This window comes from Mastomys coucha, unplaced genomic scaffold, assembly GCF_008632895.1.
Source record: "Mastomys coucha isolate ucsf_1 unplaced genomic scaffold, UCSF_Mcou_1 pScaffold20, whole genome shotgun sequence".
NCBI classification, from domain to species: Eukaryota; Metazoa; Chordata; class Mammalia; order Rodentia; family Muridae; genus Mastomys; species Mastomys coucha.
In genome coordinates, this window is record NW_022196903.1 from 9669892 (window position 1) to 9696454 (window position 26563).

The window sequence follows — 26563 nt, forward strand, 5'->3', positions numbered from 1 at the left end:
ATTAATGTCCTGGAAACATCCGTGACCCAGATAGATCAACTATAGATTTTTCCAAGCCAGAGGAATTTTATTATACAGTGAGAGAACTAAGAGGTCCAGGGAATTGATCATAGCTTATGGCTGACCAGCAGACCAGCTCCTAATGCTTCATCTGGCCCTTCCATTCTTACACACTGGATGATGAAATAATTGCAACGTTTGCTTTCCCAAGACCACAGAGGCCACTGTATGAGAGCAAGGAGAAAACGGCACCTCTCAGTTTAGAAGATGGACTCACCTTGACAATTACTGCTGAAGAGACCCAATCAAAAGAACGAAGTAGAGTGAGTTATTACGGGAACAATGAAAATGGGCAAATCAACAGATTAAAAGAGGCAGTGACAACTGGCTGGATGTGTGAGCAACTGTCCATAAGTCCATATGTGAAACTATATGACAATTACTGGGCTGCTTGAATACCATATAAACAGTACTTTCAAGGTAATTCTACCGCACTCTCTATAAATTATCTCCTTAGTAAATATAAGTCTAAACATTGACATGAAAGCTGTAGAAGATTTGAGGTTAGGAAAATAAATATCCCTAGCTGGCACGAGGACTAGTAGTGGTGATAGCAGAAGGTAAACCTTTAAGAGAGACTGCATAGCCTGAATGAAAAGATTTTATATAGCCTACAACCATCCACTATGTTAACATCTTCCCTTTTGAGAATGATACCAAACTTAAATAGTACAGAAAAATAGTCAGATCTAGGTAAAACTGTCCACCTGGTGTGAGTTGTGTAACCCACTTTTAAAATCTGAGCAGTATCTTTCTGAAAAAATAAAAAATAATAAAAAAAAAACCCAACCCCTGATGGATTCTCCTTTCTGCTGTAGCAGGATTTCACATGAAAGGAGAGATGGGTTTTAGTAACCCGGTACTCTTTCTTGTTTCTTTCAGAGCCTCTGTGGGAAAGGAAAGCAGGCAAGCAAGGTGGAGCTAAGTTCTAAAGGCCCTGGAGCTCTCTCTTTCTGCTGTGCTCCTTCTGTTCCCTGTGGTTTCTAACCTTCAACAATGATTTTCTTAACATAAACAGTAGCAGTGCTGCCACCATTTATGAACATCCAGTTCCTGGGTGTTTCTTGAATGAATGTTTAGCTTGGCTGAATAAAGGTACCTGACAGCTACCCTTGCCTTTACTAATTTATGCAGGTTACTTAAGTCTCTATTGCAGTCTCTAAATTTACAAATTATAAATATTAATGACATCTACTTTTGATAGTCAAATGAGTCAATACCAGAAACATGTTAAGATATTCTTGGGCATATTGAAAAGTAAAAAATTGCTATTATTTCACATAAATTTCAAGGTATAATTGTTTTAAATCTAGTCGTTGCTCTCTTCCTCTCCAACTTACAGATAAACAGATTGGAAGTCCAAGCAAATATTGACTAGTAAGAGGCAGAATAAGGGGTTCAACCTTCAAGTGTTTTGCTGTTTAGCTACTCCACAATACTGGCTCTCTCTCAGCTTCAGCTAAACCACATACAATTCTTTGATTAGTTTTCTGTTGAACACATCAGGGGTTTTTCACATGTCTTTCTCACTCGCCCATCCTGTTGGAGCTTTATCTGAACAGCTCTATTAACTTTGTCAAGCCAAGGAAATTAAGATTACCCTGCAAAGCCCGTTTCATTCAGTTGCCACTTCTTCTCCCTCACCTCCCCTTCTCCCACCTTCACAGAGTTAATTGCTTGTCTGTGTTGCTTTAACACTTATCTCACCTGTCTCCCTCACAGCACTTAGCACATTGTCTCAGTCTCTGTTGATGTCTTCAGTGTGAGATGATGAGGCTCCTTTGCTACATAAAGTAAAGTTTATTTAAGATGTTAGACTCTGCCAGGGCCTCACAGGGATGCTCTTGCTGAAGCTTCTCAACAGTTCCAGAATCCATAAGCAATTGTAATCCCGTGTCTATTGAGAAGTCAGAAAGGCAAACTCACTTGACAAAGAGTCCATCTAAAAGAGGGGCATAATGAATGATTATCACATGAAAGTTATGTTTCAATAAACAAATGCTTAGCAAAAGGGGTAGGAAATTTATTTTCATGGGAAAAACAGTATTAAATTGAAATGGGTTCTGAGGAGACAAAGAACAAATTCTGCCTCATTTATTTAATTGTTTTTTTTCCATTCCCTAAGTCTATAAAAGGAAGCAGCTGTTTAGCTTTGCGTACTTCAAGCTCAGCTCTCAATCCAACTTTAACATTTTTTGGTATTATTATTCCTTGCCTGTGGTCTAACAGATACCTACCTTCCTTCCACATTCTATGATCAATATGGGTACCCACATACATTGAATGCTTCAGTACCTTACTATCTATCAAAACCTCATAAAGCTTGTCCTGAATTACATTAACAGTATTACTATTTGTGTCAAGAATGTATTATTTTCCATACTCATAGGATGATGTGTCCCGAGGCATAAAAGGAGGTGGGAACTGCCCGTAAAGGTCAGGTGTGAACCTCCTACTGATCTGGTTTCCTGGAGGTCCATTTGTACAGCCACTTCTAGGGAAACACATTCTCCTGGGCTTCCTCTCAGAGCCTTAGAGCACCTGGTGCTTTATCAACTTCCTGACATGGTGAGAGGAAACTGGCTTTAAAAGTCTTCTATTAAGCCAAAAAGTTTAGCAGCTAATGGACAACATCCTATTGGCAAAAGGAGATGATGCAAAAGCTCCTTTACTTGCTTAAAAACAAGGCCTTCTTTATGTAACTATTGTTTTTAGTTAAAGGCTTTTGTTTTTATTATTTATTTTTGGAACATTGTATCATAAGGCAAAAGTTTTGTCAATCTGATTCACCACAAATCTCCCTATCTCCCTATCTTACTCTTTTTTAAAAAAAGAATATTCTTAATTACTTTACTATTTTGATTTATGGTAAAACTAAACTGGCCATTTACAAATGGCTCCTTAATTTTAAAGCACTGTGAGGTCTTCGGAGTCACACCTCAACTTTGAGAAATTCTATCATTTTAATATGAGATAAATAAAGGTTTTAAAGGTCTAGAAAAGTCACAAAATCAATGGCATGTCCATAATTGAGAAGGATAATAAATTTTTCATTAATGAACAGATACTAGAACTTGTAATTTCCATTCAAAATATTCATAAAAGTCTATTATCGAATACAAAAGTAATATATTTGTTTTTTGTGGAAAAATAAACTCACAAGACTTAAAAATTGCAAATAACTCAGACTCACTGACTTTAATTTTAGTGCTGTTAGCCGGTGTTTGAAAGCATGAGTTATTATTTTAGCTCTTTTTTCCTTTTTGTATGGAATTGATACAAGGTAAAATCGTGTGTAAACAAGTTATAGTTTATGTTACACATGGAATGAGATAGAATAAAACCCCAAATTTGTCTAATGGTGAATATAGAAAAGTGAAGAGGTTGGGTTCAGTGAACCACTTCCCAGAAGTAGTCTCAGATGCAGCCCCGTTCAGTAGTTAAATGACTGATGTGAAAGGTACCTGTCTTCAGAAGTATACATATATGGCATTGTGCTTGCAATAGAAACAATTGGTGGAGTCCAAACCAACTTTCCAGCTATAGGGCACTCAGCAGTTGTATTTTCGCCCCCAATAAGGAGTAGTAGAAATCTTACAGGGGCAGAATATTTTAATAATAAAACTGCATCTCATTTCACATATTGTTTCCATCTTTGGTTGGCACCAGGGAAGATCCCACTGTCCTACCCCTGCCCCCAATGCTAATCACTAAAATGCATAGGACAAGTTTTGTCATTTGACTGCACTTTCCTGAGACATTTTCATGGTAATTTGATAGAACTTTGACTACAGCAGAAAAGACTCATCTCCAAGTCTCCTGAAGGAGCTGAATTATGTTCTGTGGAAGTAAACAATTAGGACACAGTGCAGTGGGGAGAGACTGTATATTTATATTTCTCTGTGACTTTATACAAACTGTGAACAACATGGGAGCTATTCCCAAAACACTGTGTCAGGAATACATTGAAGCATGAGTGACAGGATGCTGACACTTTACTTAGTAAGTAGCAAATGGTCTCTCAGAGATGAGGAAGTATGACATATAAAAGATTCCAAGGCAAACCAGGAGATAAGGCGTTAGAGAGAAGGTGGAAACACTTAATTTGTGCTCATTAATTCTGACGCTAATCTAGGAGTATTTATTATTTTAGCACCCACAATTCACTGTTACTCCATATCTGTTGCTTCTTTTCCAAGGTGTCTAAGCTCAATGAGAGATTATTCTGTCATGTTTTCCACAGTGCTCACATGAAACCCAGAGCCTAGGGCAGATTTACTAAGTAAATGAGGAGACTATTCAGAAAAGCATACATAGAAATGTGGCTATCTCCAAGTGTTAACAATGACAGATCAGTAATTCTATAGAGAATGATGGTGTTGAAATTCAATTAGCTAGTATGTAAAGAAGATAGTCAATTGACTTTCCTATTTACAATTAATGTTTTTCAATTATAATCCATTTTGTTATTTAATTCAAGCTTATGTAGAAAAACAGACAAACTACTCACCTCCATCTGCCTTAGTTAATATCTGCATGGGATTCCACAGCCACGAACATAAAAATCTACTGTGTTCAAAGTGAACCAGATGGCAGAGCACAGGCATATCCACTGAAAAACATTACCACTCTGATGGAAAAGCAATGTGAAGACTGTTCAGCTCTGTAGTGTAATTAGTCCAAGAAGAACCCATTATTTATTGATGAGGAGTCTCTCTCAATGGGAAGTTGGACTCCCCAGTGAGAATGTATTTTTATGGATTGAGGATTAGTAACCTTTTCAAGTTGAATTAATTACCAACTGTTTTTATTGACTATCAAAATGGTTGCCAAAATAGTTAATGTGTTTTTGTCATAAAGACACTGGGGAAGACTTTTATTTTTTTATGATTGCTAAGATTATTTACTGACTTAAAAAACTTGATTGGTAGCTGAGGCTGTGTCTGATCCACTGATTCAGCCTTCATCTGAAAATTCCAAGTTGTTCAAGAGACACAGTCACTAGAGTTAGCTGTGTTCACTAATGCCCCTCTGGCACCATTCACTTATAGAAACTGAGTTGTAGTCCAAGTAGCTAGGTGGAGTCAGGCAAAATCACTTGCCTTTCTCTTTTGTCCTACCTCAACCCCCTGGATCCACACCTATTCACTTATCTCAATAACTGGAAGTATGGATTGGTGAAACCCAAGTTCACTGGCCTCAAGGTCACTGATGAAATTTCTGATGGATATTTGAAACTTTAGGCAAAGTTCTCCATGAAAATAGTCAATGTCTTATGTCTTTCCTGCAAATTTTGAGATGGAATCATGTTAGCAGACCATCTTTTGGTAACATTGTTTTTATTATGGGTTTGATAATGGTTTTAGTTCCAGCAAAGAGCTTTTATTGCTAGACCCACCTCACTGCTGTGTAGTAAATTTTGTCCTAGATCAAATCAGCTTTGGTGTAGAAATGAGGTTAGAATGCTCACTAATAATGGCTTGAGCAAAAACTTAATAGTTGCATAGACATTGAAATTGTCAGTTATTTGTTTTTTCTATTTATATTAAACTTCTGTTTATATAAGCACTTTATCAATGAGAAATGCTATGTTACTAGGTTCTTAACCTTATTTTTCATATACAAAAGCAAAACAAACTAATAAACATCCCTCCAGAAACAAACAAAGCTATGGAAACCCAGCAGGACTAATAGCAACTTTCTCTGGTTTTGTATTACTGAGCCTTCAAGCCATTCTTAAAAGTAATAGATTTAGAACTCAAAATTTCTACTGTACACTAAAATGTAATAATTATATTAAAATTCCAAACCAAACCATTAGACCTGTATTCATTTGTAAATACTACTGGTATATAATAATAAATAAAGGGATGGATTTGAAAAGCTACTCAATAATGCTTTTAAATATTAAGTCAGCTTTCTACTGTCATTCATACATTTCCAGTTTTACAATACAGTAGCTACAAAAATAAAAATTATTATAAAGCAAATTTGTCTAATTTGTGCTTGTATACTAAACTAAAGCAAATTATCTGCCAAAAATGTAAAATTTATTCCACGAAAATTAACAGGCTACACAGATATATTTTGGCAAATGCAACTTTATATTGAAGTTCACACATCTATATCTTAAAGAATGAGACTCACAGAATCTAATGTATTTCTAAAATACCAGAAATAATACTATAAGCTTTCACAAGTTAAAACTGAAATAATTTAAAGGACCAATACATTGAATGTGCAGGAAGGATAGAGAACACTGTGCCTTCCATACAGTAGATGCTTCACAAGTTGTGCCAGATGTCATTCATACTAAGGCTGCGGACTCTCCTGACAGCTGACCTACAATATAAACAAACATCAACTGTCTGCTTCTTAGAACACGCTAGAACGGGCAGCACACCTCAGAAGAAAATCTCATTATCCTAATGGTGTGCACCTTAATCTCCAAACCATGTGAGGGAAGAGGGAAAAGTATTCACTGCACTTCCATGCACCTCCCGATGAAGAGCCAGGGCCAGTGACTGGCTCCATGCCTCCTAACTATTCGCTCCACTGCTAAGGAAGATGAAGGACACTAGATAACCCTTTAAGGCAACACGTGTTTATTCTGCATTTTTAGAACTGCTCAGCTCTGGTCAGTTGATTCCATTCATGTTGCCTCCCAGAGAGATATCTAGCATTTGTAAAATAGAAACAAACTGGAAACTTTTCTTTTTTTTTTTTTTTTTACTGAATCAACAAAAAACACATAATACAGTTCAATGCTAGCAATTTCACTGGTAGGGAAGGAAAGTGGCATTTAGAAATAGCAATATATTAATACAAAAAAGGTAAACTCTAATTGGAACCAATATACTGCTTTGGAATGCTCCCCCAAACTTACAAGGCGTGTTTAAAGTGGTGTACCCCAATAATTCATGGCACATCTTTTAAGAATTACAGTACTGTTAAGTCCCCCAGTAGTGTAGTCTTTGCAAAACAAAAATAGTATGAAATGTTTTAAAGTCTTCAAACTTCTAAAATTAGCTTTTATCAACACATTTACTTCATGTCAACTTAATTTATTAAAATGTCCAATGCTAATTGTTTTTTAAAGTTCTTTTTCATATGTAATGATATACACAGCATTAGCACTGATACTTAGCACCTGCTACTTTCATTATCTAGTGTTCACCCACAGAAAGAAACTTAGGGCAGTGGTTCTGTCCTTTCTTAATTACAAACCTTTGCCAGCAGTCAGCAGGATCACTCTGAGATTTAAAATAGGATTATAGGTGAACTATTGCAAAGACTGCAGAATGTTGCCCAAATCCTTGTAACTGCTGATCCCATCCTTGATTTTCTTCTCAAGACATGGCTACAGGCCACAATTGCTTAGCAGAGAGGGTTAGTGTTTCACAAGGCTAAAGATTTACAGATGCTCCCTCATATAACACAGTAAGGTTCCCTTGGTAACCTGGATTTTCTGCAGTAAAGAAGGGTTGTGCTGAAACAGCGCCTCAGCTCCCTGTTGGAGAAAATGCAGACAAAGGGATTGATTCCTGCTTGGGCGAAACTCATCCAGACAGCGGCTGTTAGAAATCCCCCGGGTACTACAGGCCCTCTTGCAAAAACTCTCCAATAGCAGGCCACCAGGTAGGGACCCCACAAGGTTAGGAAGAGGAAAGTCATTATATAGAACATTCTGCTGATTCTTTTTTCCATTTTGAACTCATCCAAGACCAATAGCCGCCTTCTGCCTGTGGTATTCGCATTTTGCCTGATGCCCAGCAAGGTGGGTGGTGTGGGACCCCTTCCAAATCCTGCTAGCCAATTGGCAGCTGCCTGGCCACTGGCTCCAGGGCCATGGAAGGTCCAGTTCTGACTCACTGCTGCTACAAACTGGACTGGCTTCATTTTCCTTCGATCGTGGACAAAAAATATCAGCTTGAGGTAGACAAGCTGTGTGGCTAGGAGGATGAGAGCGAGGAGCAGCATAAATCCTAGGGAATCGTTAGCCCTGAAGGAGCGATGTTGGAAGGTGCACTGATCCTCCTCCCTAATGAATGAGTAGGTGCCTACATCTAAAACTGGGGGGAAGGCCATGGCCACAGACAGAGTCCACACCATGCAGATCACAGCCAAACACGTCCAAAAGGTCAGCCTCTTTGTATAGAAGCGGTGATGGGCGATGGCTAAGTATCTGGTGACGCTGATGCAGAAGAGCATGAAGGCAGTGTGGAAACAGGACAAAACCCCCAGAAAGGCAATCACTTTGCAAGTCAGAGTCCCGTAAGTCCAGGTGGAGCCATTTTTCACAGAGTTGAATACAAATGGAAAACAAATTGCAGATCTGAGGATGTCTGAGCAGCACAGATCCAACAGGAAGTAGTAAGGAGCTCTATGCAAGGTCTTATCTTTCACTAGCAAAATGGAGATCAGAAGGTTGCCCACCACACTGACTCCTATTATGAAACCCAAGGAAGTCAGTTTCAGAAAGGCTGTTAGAGGCGAGAGATTTTGCAGAATGTTGTCAGCTGCATGGCTATAGTTCGCCATAGATGGATGGAGGATAAGGAGACAGCCTCAGTCAAGTCTTATGATCTAGATAGAAGAACAAGGAAAAGATCGATCCACACATTTTACTGAAAATGTAATCCACAAAGAGATCCAATCCAATCTGTGGCCAAGCTTCCTCTTGCCTTCCGTTTGATTTGCCATCAGAATATCTGAAGAAGAAGAAGAAGAAGAAGAAGAAGAAGAAGAAGAAGAAGAAGAAGAAGAAGAAAGAAGAGAAAAAGAGAGAGAGAGAGAATTATCAGTTCCTCAGTTGGTAAGTAATGATGCCAGAGCTACCCTAAAGCTGTTCCTTAATGAGGAAGCAAGTAAAGTTTCAATTTTAAACAGTACTGTTTGCTTCAGCAGTAATTTGAGATGTCAGCGTATTTACTATTCTAAGTTAGGTGAACTTAACAATGTCCTTATTCTAGACACCATATAGTTAGATTTGGACATCTTCAGAAGGGAAGAGAATAAATTGTTCCACAGTTGTAAAATATGCCAGCCCCAAGAATTAATCACTAGCCTTGCAACAGAATCTGCAAGATTGCTGAGAGGGGGCAGGCAGGAGGCTACCCACAGTTAGTTGAGCTTCTTTAATACCATCAGTATTTTAAAGGAAGCGTCCCAGCTCATATGCATGCAGAGAACCGCTGTAAATATATATCTTTTAAGTCAAGTGCCGCTGTTCATGCTACATAAAAGTATTTGTTGATTAATCTGGAAGCATAATTTTAACACCAGACTCCAAAATGAATAGAAACCTGTCTGGAGATTCAATGTGATTTAATCTTTTGTCTTTCTCTCCCTACCCCACCCCACCCCCACCCCCCTTTTGGGCAAATCTTGTCTCTTTTAAAGCTACATGATTATTAAGAATGGTAAATATAAATATTGGCCAGGGAAACACACCCAGAGGGATAATGCACTTCCATTTGTAGACCTTGGCTGCCTATATTCAAATGAATATAACATGAAACGGTATTTCTTTGGCAATTAAGCCTTTCTCATTTACACTGATAATCTCTGTTGCAAATCACAAGTGGCTTTATTTTCAAACAAAATGCACATTGTCTCCTAGGTGCCTGTGAACCACACCAGGGAAATCAGTTTCCTCTGTTATTCCCACGAAGCGTGTTTCCTTTGCCACTTCTCACTTGCCTGGAATATGCTGATGGAAGCCCAGGCAGAACTGCATCCGATGATGTTAATTTCCCAACCGGTACATCCCCGGGTAAATACAGATCGCATCATGCAACATTACGAAACCTGAAATCCACCACCCCTGGATTTATAACGGAGATGGGGGAGGGGAGAGGGAGGGGGGATAAGGGAGGGAGGGAGAGAGGGAGGGAAGAGAGAAAGAAGAGAGAGAGAGAGAGAGAGAGAGAGAGAGAGAGAGAGAGAGAGAGAGAGAGAGAGATGCATTACATACTCGAAGATGGGAAGAGATTGCTTCTGTGCTGCAAGGGAAGGGTACTCGTGATTCGCAGTCTCATATTCCTCAGTTTTGCAAAGGTTTCCGGAAACCGAATTCTCAGTAAGCTTTAGAAGATGCATTGTCTGAATGTACTTCCATTATGCAGTTTATTGTCCAAAAAAAAAAAAAAAAAAAAAAAACCCTCAGGGAGGGCTGTATCCTGATGAACCTGCAGTTTCATTAGCACGGTGCAACCCCCTCCCCCAAACTTAACCGAGAGTATATCCTCCTACCTGTTGGTGTTGGATATCCCGACAGACTATAGCTTCTTCTTTCTATAAATTGCTGATTTTTTTTTCCTGAGTGCCTTGACTGAGCATCCAGGCAGGGCTCGGCGGCGCCTGCGCGTTGGAGCCTCCTTCAGCTCCAGCCGCGTCCTCCCCTGTCGCAGCGGCACCGTCTCCCCCAGTAACGCAGGGGCCGCGGCGGCGGCGGCGCGGTGGCGAGGGCGGCGGCGAGGGTGGCTCCGGCCTCCGCCGAGCCAGCAGGAGCCCCTGCCTGTCTCCGGAGCAGACTGGCTTGCTTCAGTGTCCTGTCCAGTTCAGCCGGCCCCAAATCAGGCTTTTGTTCCCTCGAGGCAGCTTCGGAACTTTTCCCTCCCCGCATTGGCAGTGGGGGTCTCGGGAAGGCTCTTCCCGGACCTCAGGCCCATCCTCTCCCCCTAGGGCAGCGCACGAAGCCATCGTGCCGGGGACGGCCGCCTCCGCCCCAGCTGCCCCGAACCCTCGCCTTCCCGAAACATCGTCTTCCTTTCTCTGTCAGGGTGGTCCTGCTAAGCATTGGATGCGCCTTGTAGAATTCTTCTCAAATGATTTTTCCCTGCTGATCTTTGATTTGGCACGTTAGCTGGGGAGAGAGAGAAAAAAGAATATATATATGTATTTAAAAAAAAAAAAAGGAAAGGAAATTTAAGCACAGTCAAAAATCTTGCCAGTGGGGGAGAAGAAGGGGAGCAGGTTGGGGCAGCCTTGTCTTTGTCAGTGATCATCTGTTCTCCAAGGCACGCAGATCTGCGTTTAAGGAAGGAGAGGCTAAGTTCAGACGACAAGTGCAAAACCGATCTACACTCATTCCACCTTCTCGAACGTGATTAACGGATCAGAGAGTACCGAGATTTTACACGGCTGTTCTCACATCCCACCCCAAGCAACAAGACTCTCCTTTCTCTTCCAAGCTGAGATGACCAATAAGTTGCTGATGTCAAAGCGGTGGAGTGTATGAGTTTCCCCTTTCCCTTCCTTTGTTATTAGACATAAAAAAAAAAAAATAAAAAAATAAAAATACCAGGAATATGATGAATACCGGAAACTTACACCAGTCCACAAACACCACATAGTCTGACACCTGGTGATTAGGAACGCCTCAAGAATCATCCACGTCTCGATTCTCCCATTTCCAAAGAGTTTTTTTGCGTGGGTGGGGTAAGATTTTTAAACAACTACCCACTCTTCACCCCTTAAGAGATAGCAGGCACGCTTTCATTAATTCCCAAGGTAAAACGTCTGCTTGTCTTCCTGCAAGCTTATTGCTTTATAATAATCTGTTAATGAAATAGAAAAAAAATCTCTCTACAGTAATAATTCGATCTCGAGACAGCAGTAAAATACCTCATCGCTGGGTGGTGAGATTGTGACATTCAGGGGAAGTCAAGCCAATCAGCATACAGATAATATAGGTTAATTTACATATTGTATTTCTATTGGATACGTAGAGGTAAAATGTTTAAAGCTTAAAAATGAATACTTCACTGTCATGATGTCACAGTCGTTACACAAAGACCAACGTTAGTAATGCTGAAACAATGTTAAATTGCCCTGATTTGATTGGGGATTTTTTTTTAGCCAATTAAAAAGTGGTTAGCTGTGATGTGTGTGTGTGTGTGTGTGTGTGTGTGTGTGTGTGTGTGTTCTTTTGGATATCCATAAGGTACTTGCTTTAGGCTTCTTAGGAGAGTCAATCCTACAACAATACTGGAAATAGCTTGAAAATATTTCCAACCAAGTGAGATACCCTGGTTTTTGTAAAACTCAGTTCAGAAGAACTCAAAATCATATGGTAGGTACAACTTTTAAGTAAAAGCTCAAATTTGTTTTTATGAAACTGCAGATTAATTTTCTACTTCTTAAGTCATATCTCAATGAGTTTTGCAAAGAATGGTTGTTTGCTGAACTTTTAAGATTAAAAAAAAAACTATATAGAAAAAGAGATTCAAGTAAGTTTACTAAATATCCACTATTGACAAGTTGTTAGGTTTTCCAGGTTAAGGAAACATTTAAAAGTAAATGTAAGGGTGAAAATATATTGCCAGATCACAAGGAATAATTCATTCTGGTAAAAAGTACAGGGCTAAGATCCAAGGGTTAACTGACCTTATAGTTTCAGAAGCATATGTTGATTCCTTAAAGATAATAGAAAGTGATATGTATATGAAAAAGTCTTCTATACCAACTTCCAGCTACATTAGAGCTATTTTTGTCCTTTACAATTGAGTACAGTTACACTTGTTTCAGGTTTTTCCCTCAGTTACTAGATGAAAATGCCATTTTCTTGCTTTGCAAGGGGCTCAAAAACTAATGAAATAATTTTTAATTTAGTTCATTAATGCTACAGAAGATTTTGCATCTTTCAACAAGAGGGGTCTTAAGATATATTTAGTGGGTGGACAAAGTTTCATATTACCAACAAGCTCTCAAAAATGTATTGATTACTGCAAATTTATCCTCACATTGTAGGGTTACTGATCTCAGCTAATTTCTTTTTTGATTTCTTGTATTATCAAACCTAGAAAAATTGTTTTTTTCTTTTTTTGAGTTAAGAATAAAGGTACAAAGCAAATGTGACAAAGCACTTAATACCTTAATCTTTGGGCTTAAATTTTTTTAAAGTTATCTAACTAATTTGTAATTAGGATGATTGAGATAATTTGATCAGTTTGGCCTTTATAATCAATAGACATAATTTTATTTTAAAAAGAAACTACTTTCTTCTAGAGTTAATCTATTTCAGATTTTTCTCCAATGATGCTCAGCTTCATAACAGTCAAAATGGTTTTAGTCTATGGGTTTCTCATGTGCAGATCTATCAGCATTTGAATTCATAGAACAATAAGCTGCAATAAAATATTCTAAAAATCATATCTAGTTGTTCATTTAAAATATCACTTTTCCTGCTTATAGCTTTACAGTCATTAAGACTTTAAAAAACACGTTAAACTTGGAGTTCTGTACTAGTGATTTCTGAAAGCTTTATTGATAGAAGTTTTCCACTGGGCCCTGTTGCATAGAAATATTTTCTGATAGACTATTGTGAAGAAATAGCTAATCTGGCATAAGTAATTAATAGAGAAATTATACACTTATTTTTTAATAATGTTTTCCAAAATCCAGTGGCTACAAATCAGCAAGCTTTTCCCACAGTGATGTAAGTAGTTAAAGGTATCTAGGGGGTTGTACTTACATATTGGAAAAGTAGAATGGTGGACTCTGCACCTAAAATATGCCCTGATTTTAAAATTGTGCCTGAGATGTGTGGAATAACCATAACAGTGAACATCTCAAACAATGAATGAGATTTCTTCAGAATTTTAATGGGGTTTTTAAAAGATTAAGAATATGGCATATTTCTTTCCAAATCACTAAGAGGTTCACTTGTCAGATTTCTGTTCTTCTTTTTCTACCACACAACAGGGTCCAAAGCGCTATTATAATTCACTTTTAATTGTAGAGGTAGCATCTTCCTCCCTGGTTTAAGGTACAGGCTTCTGAAAACTCAGCAGTTTACTTTCTGTGACCTTTATGTAGAGATTTCTCTTCTCTGAAAACTTTAAGACTTGCCCCCTTATTTAATTCATCTAATAAACACTTGTCAGGCTGATCCTCTGTGAGATACAGGGTAGATCTTGAAGAAAATGAGTGCTCAAGCGATGGAACTAGTTAACAGACAATGGCACTACTAACTCTAAGGAAAAGCAGACGAGGTGGAGTGACAGGAAGCGAAGGGGCGGGGAGGCTGATCTGAGGAGCCAGTGTTGAGTCTCTTACTGGATACCTGAGATAGAAGAACTGTTAACGGAGGGTGGCAAAAATAAAAACGGAAATAAGGAACTGTTCCAATAATGAAAGTAATGTGTTATTTTAAATATATGGAATGTGACGCGCAGTGGGGTAATTTCAAATTCAGCTGTCTTTTATATTGCCAACAGTGAAGGCCTCATTCAGGAAGCACCGAGAAATGAAGGTAGGGCAATCTAAGCTGGTGAGTGGCATTGCCAGCTGGGAAGATGTCAAGAGCATCTCTTATTCCCATTTCACTTAGTTAAAAGGATGTGGGGACTTTAAATATATTGGAAAAATGGAATGACAAAGGCATCTTTCATGTCTTGGTTGCTTGGGTCAAAGACTTTTGATAAGGAGTGGTTACCATCCATGCAAACTGTGACTCAGAATTTTAGACTCATGGTGAATGAGAGGATACCTTTGGGTATGGTGGTAAGGTTAGCGACTTTTGAGAGACAAATCTGTGTGGATTAAGAAGCTAGGACACAAGCTTATATTGTTAGACTAAAAGAATTGTACTGTTGATTACAGTTCTGCCTCAGTTACAGAGGTTGAAATGAATTCTGTTGATATATGAACAAAATGGCACGTATGTAAGTGAATACAGCATGCTTTCTTCAAGAAGGCTAGAAAACCTTTAAATAGTGCATTATTTAGTCCTAAGATGAAGAGAGCAAATGCAAGTTCCCTATTAATGCTTGGTACAATATCAGAGCTTACCAAAAACCCTTGCTCTATTATTATATTCAAACTATCTCATTGGTTTGTTCTTCTTTCTCACTTTTTTGAGGCAGTTAAACTTAGCTAGAAAAAAACAAAATTGAGAGAGAGAGAGAGAGAGAGAGAGAGAGAGAGAGAGAGAGAGAGAGAGAGAATTACAGGACAGCACATCAGCGCATGCATCTAGAGGAATGGTAGGTTGGTTGGAAGGAGAACCCACATGTTGGTAAAATGACTAAGGAGTTCAATGCTAATTTAATAGTCAAGTTAATAGAGAGTCATACATATCTTACATGGATTATAAAATCTCAAGGAATTAAAAGCACAGTGTAGTTTTAAGGTCTCTAGAAGTAGAAAGACTTTTTTGTTTGATTATTCAGAGGTTACTTCCATCTTGCAGTTCATTAAGGATATTATTATAAGTACCAGTGCTGTGATAATGTAAGCAGTTTATGATTACCTAAGCTTCTGTGGTCTTCAGTTTTTTTGACAAATGGCATAATTAAAACATGCTGAAAGCAAAGAATGGTACTTTCAGATCTCAGAACGCCATACTCAGTGCCTAGACCTGCTGAAAGCAAAGAACGGTACTTTCAGATCTCAGAACGCCATACTCAGTACCTAGACCTGCTGAAAGCAAAGAATGGTACTTTCAGATCTCAGAATGCCATACTCAGTACCTAGACCTGCATTTGGATTTTGTGATTAGCCTTTCTTTTACATTTCTCTTAACTTTCTAAACTTTATTTTTCTCTTCACAGAGTTATGACTCTATAACACTGAGGCAGTTTTGTCTCAGGTTGAACATGTGTGAGTACCGTTCATAAATAACATGGATTCTATTTAGTTTTGTTAACATTTGTTAAAGGGAAATTTTCCTCTTATCTACTTCATTTTGCATCAAAAGTGACTCTATTGTGACTAAGTCTCTGGGGCACACAACTACACTCATTTAACAAATAGCCAAGGCTTCCCTAGATATAAACTCAGATACATTGGCATTTTTCTTCCCTGATGCTCCCAAATAACCTGGACCAGTGAGTGGTACATACTTGTTGAGTGGAAGCTCATGAGCTACTACATGTCTGGTGCTCTTTGATCCCTGTAGAATATGAAAGGGACACCGCCATAGCTCCAAAGAGACTCCATGTTTTCTTAATTAAGTAAAATTGAGATGTTTATTTTGCATAGAAATTTTGCATAGATATTTATTTTGGCCAAGGGTTTACTCTGAATGTAGAGTTCAGTTTGCTTTTTAACATTATTACAAAAGCACCTATATGATTTCTTGTTTGTTAGTACTCCGTGATTTTCATAACATTTTCTTTTCTTCTTTCTTTCTTTCTTTCTTTCTTTCTTTCTTTCTTTCTTTCTTTCTTTCTTTCTCTCTTTCTTTCTTTCTTTTTTTTTTCGAGACAGGGTTTCTCTGTATAGCCCTGGCTGTCTTGGAACTCACTCTGTAGACCAGGCTGGCCTCGAACTCAGAAATCCTCCTGCCTCTGCCTCCCAAGCGCTGAGATTAAAGGCGTGTGCCACCACCGCCCGGCCATAACATTTTCTAATGTCTCTTCTGTAGATTATAAAACGAGACTGGATATTTTGTTTCCTTATCACTAAGCTGGTGTTCAAATACAAGAAAAAATATTTATAGTCAGCCTCTGCCTTTCTTTATATTATCATTCATCTTTTAATGACAGTGAGTTTTTGAAAAGCAACGAAACTAACAGAAACACATTAAAAGAATCCAATCTAATAAATTGTCACAGAAGTGAAAAGCTCAATAATATAAAACATTTAAATGGTCATCACTGTCTAAGAAAATGTGACCTAATACTGTCTCTGAATTACATTGTACGGCGACTTCACGTAATATGTAAAGAAATGTAAGCCTATAGTATTATAAGAAGATTCCAAGTCTCAACCAATGTTAGAGTTGTGCTTCAGCCAATCACAATCTGAGCTTCCAACTGCTCAGACCACATTCAAACAAGTAAATGTCCCACTATGCCAGGCAAATTTCTGAGCATAGCCAATCAAACATTGGCTCGGACCACCATTTTCTGTCTATAAATAAGTACAGTTAACATACTTAGTGTGCAGTTCACTGAGACCCCCGGTGCTTCTGACCTTTGTCCAGGTCGAGATTTGCTTTTTTCCTGTTCAGACAAACTTTGCTAACCTAACTTTGTAATGGCTTTCTTTTAACAATAACTTCTGTTCTGATTTTGTTTCTGAATTTCTCATAATTATCCAGAGGACAAGAAGGAAGAGAGGCTGAAACAGAAATTGCTTATTTAGCTACTTGGATATAAACTTTGTGAGGATCAAATGACTCTTAGGTAAATGGCAGGATACTATTTTCTCATGTTTTGTTTTCCTTTTGGAAACTCTTCTCCTTTCTTTACTAGGCATAAGTTTGAGCCAAACATAAAGCTCTTATATAAAACAGTGCTGATTCATTTTATTAATTAAATATAGTATTAAAAAGCTGCCAGCCAAATTACTCTTTAAGTCGTCTTAGTTTGAACAAAGGCCAGGGCCGAGTATAGAGTTTATAATCTTTATAACAAGGGAGCACAGATTAAAGTTCCTTATCTGAAAGCAGGGCAGCAGGCCACTTTGAAAAGGCCCCGATGACTAAAAGTGGATGCATAAATTTCATTGCATCCTATAGTTTAGGATTGCCTTTTTTTCTTAACCTGATCTAGAAACACAACGTCCTGTATTGGCTAGTAGGTATGTGATTTACAATGGGTGCTTTCTGGAATAGCTAAAAGGTAGTTAATCATTCTCACCAGGTTTAAGGAATTTTGTAACATATATGAAATTATGCCGGAAAATGTGCCTTGTGTGTAGACTTGAAATACAAATGTGTTATGTCCATGAATTCTAGAATCTGGGTTTCTATCAGTTAGTCATTGTCTCTTTGATGTTGGTGCTGAAGAAGGTGGCTCTCAACACTAGGGTTATAGTGGTTGGTGAATGGGACATCTACATATATACTATAGCTTTCAGTTTGGTATTTTTAATGAGACTTTTGAGTGTGTGAATGAGTGCATCTTTCATCCTATTGCCTTCCCTTGGGATCTTTTCCTTCCATGGGTTCACCTTGCCAAACTTTGATGTGTTTTTGTTTTATTTTATTACAATTTATTTTGTTATGTTTTGTTGTTATCTCTTAGAACCTTATTCTAATGAGAGCCAGGAAGGCGGTGAAAGAAGATGGGAAGGGAAGGAGTGGTAGAGGGAGGGGAAACTCTATACAGGGTATATTATGCAAGAAAAGAATCTATTTTCAATAAAGGGGACGAATAAAAGAAGATGGAAGTTTGGAATGGTCATATGCAGAGAGCACTAACATGTATATATACACACACACATATATATGCATATATATATATATATATATTTGATTATGGATTTCATATACTTCAATGCCAATTAAGGCAGTAGAACAGAGTGCTCCTTGTCTCAGTTTCCAAACTAGTTCATAGTTAGAGCTCCTTGTCTCAATTTCCAAACTAGTTCATAGTTAGATGTCTGAACAGTTATCTGGGGCAGCTAAAGGATTAGATCCAGGTAAACACTTTGTACTCCTGTGAGAATTCTCACTGTGGACATTCTGGCTGTTTCAGTTACTATGGCATTTCTCTCCAGTGGAGTACTGATCCAAAGCTGCTGTCATTTTGTCTGGTATACAGACATGAGTCTTTGTAAGCACCAAGTTGCTCCTAGCACATTACTTTTGAAGGAACATCGGGCTCTTGCGTTTTATTTATAGGAGGTAATAGATCATTGAATAAAAACAACCCCAGCCTATAAAGTTCCCTCTCAACTAGGCATTCATTAGTTCAAGTGAGCACTGCATTGTGTATGGATGTATGCATTGCTTAGCATTACATAAAGCCCTTTTACACATCTCAACTTCTTTTGCATCTAAAATACTGGCTAGTTGTTGGTTTAGGAACTAAATGAGTTCACCTATTGACTTAGCTTGGGAAGCATTTGTCTGTTGACCTTTTATAATGCTTAGTTGCCTTTAAACCAAAGTCTCAAATAGCTCGATCTACTCCATGCTTGCAATTTAAACAATTCAAAATTTTTATATTAAACCACTCTTATGAAAAATATTGGTAAAATGGATATCTGTAAAAGTCTTGGAGTACAAGACTTTACTTTCCAGTTAAGGATGTTTGCTCTCATTCATGCACTGTTAATTCCTGTAAATTCTAATGGGAATTAAGAACATAAATTCTTGGCACTTGCTTGAGAGACCAGGAATCCTGCAGAGACAGCACTTTTGTATGTAGCTTGATTATAATCCACTCTATAAATGGTTTGGTTTTCGTGCCATCTGGCACCATATAGGTGAGAGGTGCTTGCTGGGATTTCATGAAGAGTCTTATTATTGTACTGCAGAAGAACATGCATATATTGACATTTGATGAATAGATAGACTGAATATTTTATTACAAAGATATACTCAAAATGTTTTATGAAAAATTAACCTGAAGGAATGCATCCCAAGCTTAACCTCAAGGGTATGTATCTATACAGATATTGGGCATTTAAGTTCCTTTTTGATATTTTGTGATACCATGTAGAGCTCAAGAATAAGGTTTTTATGATGATTGTCTTTATTTTCTTAGTGCCTAGAATAGCATCTGCCATATGGTATATAAGCACTAAGAAACTATTAGTACCATAAATAAATCAATTTCCCAATTTTTAAAAATTCAGCAAAGTTAAGAATTAAATTATTTTCTTTTCTACCCATTTCCATAGTCAATCTTCAAATATTTTAAAACAAAGACAACTTTTTTTTCTTTTTTTTTTATTAGATGTTTTCTTTATTTACAATATCTCCTTTCTCAGGTTCCCCTCCAAAATAATTAAAATAAAATAAAATAAAAAAACAAAAACTAAAACAAACCCCTATTCCCTCCCCCTTCCCCTGCTCACCATCCCACCCCCTCCTGCTTACTGGCCCTGGCATTCCCCTACACTGGGGCACAGAACCTTCACAGGGCCAAGGGCCTCTCCTCCCATTGATGACTGACTTGGCCATCCTCTACTTTACATATGCAGCTGGAGCCATTAGTCCCACCATGTGAACTCTTTGGTTGGTGTTTTAGTCCTTGGGAGCTCTGAGGGTACTAGTTAGTTCATATAGCCTGGTTTTACTCAGTACTTCTACCAGATATTATGACTAAAATGTATTCTTATAGTATGTCCAAATATTTCTAAAGTATAATGTAAAGTGCTCTACGTTAACATGAGAACTACGCAGTGTCTGTCTTGTTGAGAACCCAAGCTAAATACTTAGTGAATGAATAGACATAATGTGAGGCTAAAGTTGGCATTAATATGAGTTACATTGACATTTTTTCTAAACCTTTACTTGGGGCATAATCTACAATGAGAGAAAAAGAAACATGTGCCAACAGACATGCCTCCTCATGTTCAAGATTAAGAGGTAGGAAAAATGAGCTCATGTTTATTCTAGCAGGATGAGAACAGTGTTATTTACATTTGCTAATACTTGCCTAATTTGTGACATAAATTAATTTTAAATGCATTATTTCATCATATTCTAACTTTATCTTATCATTTTCCATTCACTATAAGTGAGAGAGATGAGTGTTAGTTTATAAGAGTTTCCAATTTATGACGTTTGACTTGTAAATCTTTTGTCAATGGTGTGAAAGTGCTGTGTGTTGACTAGAAATCATAATCTGAATTGTGGTCTTTTCCTGGGTATCTCTCTTGACTCACTGGGCAGCATCAGTAAGATGTAGCACAAGTCAGTTAAGGGAGCAGAGGAACAAAGAATCAACACTCAAAAATGGACTGTGTTGATATTGTTACATCAGCTGTATGCATTTTTGTCTTCATAACGTTTTCAGACTATAATAGGTATATTAGTGTTGAGGAGCATCTGTAATTATATATTGCTTATAAAATAACAGGTTTTGTTCTATTCACTTATTAAGTTATTTGATTTTCATAAATCTTGTAAAGTTGATTCCTTAATTCTATTTTATTATCAGAAAATCCACTTTACTATATGCACACAGAAGTTGCCAAGACCAATACAAAGTTTCCATTGTGCTAAATTACTTAGCTAAAGAAGTAATTCAAGTAAAGAATTTAAGTTATTTTTCCACTAAATCTATGTACTTTAAGCATGTCATAATGAATGTAAAAGTGAACCAATAATGTCCATAGACATGAACTGTGTGCGTGATTTAAACTTTTCTGAAGGCAAAAGTAAAAAAAAAAAAAGTTAGAAGAAACAGGTAAAAACAATTTTAAAAATATATTTTATTTAAATGAGTATATCTAACATGTTATTATATTGATATATAATTAATACAAAAGTACCAAAATATTTTTTTCATTTAGTCTTCAAAATTTAGCATGGATTTTTACATTTACCATTCACCTTAATTCATATTGAAATGATGACAGTATGCTCTCCTGTTCTGGTTACATTTTGTGTTTTTTTACACAGTTCTTGGCCTTCTATTCCTTTCCCTGAAATGGCTGTGTCTACCTTGGTAACACATTGGAGATTTCCCATAGCCTTGACTATGATTCAGATTTATTAACCAAAATAGTTGTAAAATAACATAAATAGGAAATATGCAAGTGAATATATAATTGCCAGGCTATGTCTAAAATAATTACTAAACACTACCAAGAAAGAACATTTCAAGGTTATTCCAACCTCATCTAACTTATAAAATTTGTAAATTATAGCCTTTGTGGCTTTTGTCTTTAAAAACTCCATACCTCTGATCTTGAACACCAAGAGACTTTTCAGAGGCACAAGTCCACTCTTATCCTGGCCATCAATTAGAAGACTTAAAAATTGTTCATTGGCGCAATCCATGTTGTCAGTATCTATCCCATGAGGTTCATATCAATAGTCCCAGTGTTGCAGCCAGTTCTACACTCTTTAGTGCATGTATGAGAATAAGGAGGCTTCAAGAAGCAAATTTCTATTGCTTCAGAGTTAATTTAGATGCATCAAAGTCAAGCAGGTGAAAAGAGTTAAAGAAAAGATCAGTGGCTAAGACCTAAGTCGTAGGTGAGGGGTTCTAGCCAACCTGCTGGCCTTGAGACCATCTTCCTAAATCACTCTCTCAGCAGCTGATGTGTAGACCTCCGTTAACCACAGCTCATCTGGGTGTAGTCCACATTTTGCATCGTGAAGCCCATACTGTCTGCTTTCACACTCTAGGGAAATGTATGTTAAACACTATTTACCTATTTACATTTGAAAAGTTGGATAAAACATAAAACAACAACAACAACAAAAAATCAAATCTCATGGAATTCATAGCCTAGAAACTCCCACTATTCATAGATTCTCTGTGAAATTTAGGAAGGCTGTGGAAGGCTCATTCATATATGGCTTTAGTTTGGGGCAAAGGCCAAGGTCCTATAACTTCAAGAAATAAAGTTTTAGAGAAAATTTTTGATTTCCTCACAGATGTCTTGGACTCTTCCAGATTTCTATTATCTTCTGGGAAACCAAATGAACTCTTGCATTGTTATGTCAAATTCACAACCAAACTCCAGAATCCACCAAAGATGCACATAAGTAGAGGTCTGCACTAGCAAGTTTCTCTAGTAGTACTTTCATAATTATATTTCTCGAGCCCACAGAGTTTTAACTTTAGAAAGAAGAGGGGCCTGACAGGCTTTACTCTCATGTCTTTGAGCTTTTTTAGGTGGTGGCACATTTGTCATTTACACTGATCACACTTGAAATCTAATATAAAATGAGGGGGAGCTGAGCTGATGTGAGGGAAGTAGGACTGGAGCTGGGGGCTGACACCCATCTCTGTTGGTCTTCTTTTTTTTGACCTGGCAGCTCAGAAAGCATCTTGTAGAGCCGAGGTGTAGATTAACATAGTCAAGATGCAGTAACAGTATTCATACATACACACTCTCACAGCCCCTACTGCACTGGCTGAATGAAAGCCAGAGACTTCGATAATTTTAAAAGGTTTGTGCTTGGGAACAGTTCTCCATGAGCACTACTATAATCATAGAACAAAGAACCACTGCGAAGAACTACAGAGAGAAAGGACCAGTGTAGGTCAGAATCAGAGCCTGGATATGAGATTAGAATAAGTTCATGGTTAGTTAGCTAGGAGATTGATGATCATACACACCCACACAAGGAAATCAGACAAGACATTCAGTGTTGACAGATGAAGTTTAATTTTAGCAATCGAGCATGAATTAACAATCATCCAGTCTCACAGGATCATCTATAAGTAGCGGCTAGTATAAAATTTAAATTTGGAGAGCCAGAGCTGGCTACATATTGTCTGCTCATAGTGGATCCTTAGGACCATTCTATCAGCGAGACAATACTGAGAAATTCTACAAGGGAGACAGTGTAAGGAGGCCATGTAATTCAGATTTTTCCTTCCTTTAGATATCTGCTTATGTATCCCCTGATCAGGTACCCTCCTTGAACTTTCTCTATAAAACACCATTACTGCTCATCAATCCGTTTCTGTTTAGTTACAATGTTTTATTTATTTATTTATTTATTTATTATTTATTTAATGTATGTGGGTACACTATTGCTCTCTTTAAACATAGTAGATGAGGTCATCAGATACCAGTATAGATTGTCCTGAGCTAGCATGTGGTTGATGGGAATTGAACTCAGGACCCCTGGAAGAACAGTCAGTTCTTTTACCTGCTTAGCCATCTCTCCAGCTTGCCCAGTTTCAATGTTTGATTAATATCACTAACATCAACTAATATTTATTTACTTAATATCATCAGTCTTGCCCAAGTGTATGGTTATCTGGAGCTGTATAGTTTCTTAGTGTTATATAAATTAGTAAGTAAATGCAGTTCTCAAAAAAAAAAAAAGATATTGTTCCAAGAAGGTAATCAACAATGTAAATTACATAAGAAAGCCCATACAGAAGTTAACTAGGAAAAGGCAATCTGAGTAACATTTAGGCTACTTGTTCCTTGTGATAGAGAAAGAAAGAAACCGTTCAATTTTTATTGTGTTAACCAATTAGTACTTCCACAGATGTGCTCAAGTACCTGTGTGGCATAAAATGTCTTGTGCTTTGTACTAGGTATGGCTGTCAATGGCAATCTCTATGCAGTAGGTACCTGGAAAGCTTGCGTTTTGATGTTTTTCAAATCATAGTTCTCTACCATTAGTTCTGTAACAGCTAAATTAATGAACAGCAGAATGAACAAATCCCAGGAGAGAGGGCTAAGCACTGGGCATGTAAACAGTGGGTCTGGACCAGACCAAGGAAAGAGTTTTGAAAAATGGCTCAACCGGATAGTGGGAGCATCACGGATTTCCTTCCTCTGTTTAGGCTGAATCGTGTAAGATGGATTCATGGGATGTGAAAACAGCCTGGCTTTGATTCTCTACTGTTTACTAGCTATGTGATATTGGGAAAATTAAATCCTCTTTTTGAATTTCATATATGGGTGTTATGGCAGTAAAGTAGTAAGTAACTGATGAGTTTGTATTGAAACTGGAAGAGACAACTATATTTATAAAATATTCAATAAAATATTGGGGAAGGTAAGTGCTCAATAAGTGTTAGGTATGGTTATTATCACACAAATAGAAAAAGATATGCTTATGTATATGTGGGTGTATATGTGTTGCTATGGTGCAGTCAGGACATCTAGATAGATGGAACTTCTCAATGATATGAGATAGAAGTGTATTATTCAGTTTAGGCTGCTCATACAGAATATTATAGACTAAGTAGCTTAAACAACAGAAGTTTATTTCTTACAGTTCTCTAGCCTAGAAAATGGTCAAGATGACAGCCAATTTGGTGTCTCTTGTCTACCTGGTTTGGAGAGGGCTTCTTGTGTATATTCGTACATGGTGGAGAGAAAAGAAGGGAGATCAGGGTAGATGAAGGAGAGAAGAAAAGGGAAGAATTACAGAGGAACTGGAGAGAAGTGAATGTCACACTATATCTCCTCTACTCATAAAGTCGCTAATTAAATTCATGAGGTTTACACCCTCATGACCTAGTCACATCCGACAATATATCAGTTTGAGGAAAAACTGTCCAGAGCAAGCTTCAAAGATATGAAAAGAGCTCAGATTGCCAGGGTGGAAGCACAAGGATGCTAGGACAAGGTGTGTAGAAGATTGTCTAATGAAGGTAGGTCATCCCTGAAATAATCCATATAATGGACTTAGTATATTGTTCATGTACATTAGTGTACACACAAAACTCATACATACACACACACATATATATATGTAATAATAATCAAAGTAAAAAGGAGGAGTGGAGGGGTTTGAGCAAGAATAGTTGGGAAGGCCTGAAACGAAGAAAAGGAGTGGGAAAGTATATAATTCAATTAATATAATATCATATAATATTAATATGTGAAAACATATTAAAAATAAAATAAAAATATTAAGTGGAATTTAAAAATGATTGATGAAGAAAATTTCTTATATCAAATAATCAATAAGTACTTCTAATATGGGAAGCAAGGAGAATAAAGTTCTCTTAATTTTTTTTCTCTGCAAAAAAGTAGACAGAGTGTTCTGCCTTCAAAGCTACTAACTCGAGGTGGAGGCTGAGCAATAGAGTTCAAGGCTAGGCTCATAAGTTAGATCCCAGACTAGCTTTCTTGAGTATATCCACAAACCAATCCCTAGACATCCTTGTCATTACTTCCAGGCAGATACAATCTACTTAGTGGACAATAAAATAGAAGCTTAACTCTTTTAAGCAGAGTCAACGTTAAGCAATAATAAAGTGTGTGCTTTTAGTGAAACACTGACACAAGACTCCCATACCTCCATTATTATGCCTCCTTCTTCTCCTCCTCCCTTTCCTCCTCCTCCTCCTCCTTTTCCTTCTCCTCCTCCTCTCCTTCCCCTCTTCCCCCCTTCTCTGTAGTCCCAACTTTAGGAACATAATCTTAATTGAGAGTTCCACTTGGGGTTATTGTTTCCACTTTAAGGCATAGACCCCAAAGTCATATTAGCACTCACAAGGGAGGAACCATTTGGGATATGCTAGTTCCAGAAGGAGTACAATCAATGGTGGGATTGTGGGAACCACAAATGCACTAATGGGTATAAAGCATGTGGATGCCTGTGTTGTGGGTGATTCCTATTAGTTTTCTTTAAATCACATCATCTCTCAAGTATTTATTTCTATAGAATTTCTATTCCTGTTCATTTCTAAGAGAGCTATTTGTTGACGCCTTCTTCCCTTTGCACTTGTTTTAAAGAGTGTTCTTTTGTGTTCTTGGCTTGACAGAAGAATACCTTGCTTTGGCTAGGGCATTTCTATTTATTTATAGTTTCCTTTAAGAAAGGGAGGTTTATGATAACTTGTAGATTGCCTGTTGGCTTGTAGCCTATTTGCAGTTTAGTCAGAAATAAATACCAACATAAAGACATAGACACATATGTTGTAATACTTTTTAAAAAAATGTTAACTACTTGACTCCTCCACTTGTGCTCTTTTCAATGCAGCCTCTCTGAACCATGGGCTCCTGTCCCTTAGCAACAGCACCTGGGAAAGAAACTCCTCACTGTGTGGTATGGGGCATATTATCGTAACAATGATCACATTCATAGTATTTCCTGACAGCAGCTATTACTTTTGACCTCCCACAATAACAAAATTAGGGATCATTGGACGACTAATGCTTA

The 26563-nt window shown here is 37.6% G+C and overlaps 1 protein-coding gene across 5 annotated transcripts in view; it reads right to left on the reverse strand.

Annotated features, from left to right (window-relative positions):
* Gpr85 (G protein-coupled receptor 85) overlaps positions 1–11723 on the reverse strand; it is a 43614-nt gene extending 31891 nt beyond the window's left edge. The window contains exons 1-4 of one of the 5 annotated variants that reach the window (XM_031381193.1): positions 11395–11717; positions 10315–10927; positions 9763–9886; positions 6144–8771 (exon numbers count right to left, since the gene is read on the reverse strand). In XM_031381193.1, the coding sequence (XP_031237053.1) occupies positions 7489–8601 (1113 nt within the window). In that variant the 5' untranslated portion in view covers positions 8602–8771; positions 9763–9886; positions 10315–10927; positions 11395–11717 and the 3' untranslated portion in view covers positions 6144–7488. Of the gene's footprint in view, positions 1–6143; positions 8772–9762; positions 9887–10036; positions 10174–10314; positions 11212–11394 lie in introns of those variants that run through there. The other 4 variants (XM_031381194.1, XM_031381192.1, XR_004121882.1 and 1 more) reach the window with 4 other exon arrangements.
* Positions 11724–26563: the final 14840 nt, after the last annotated feature.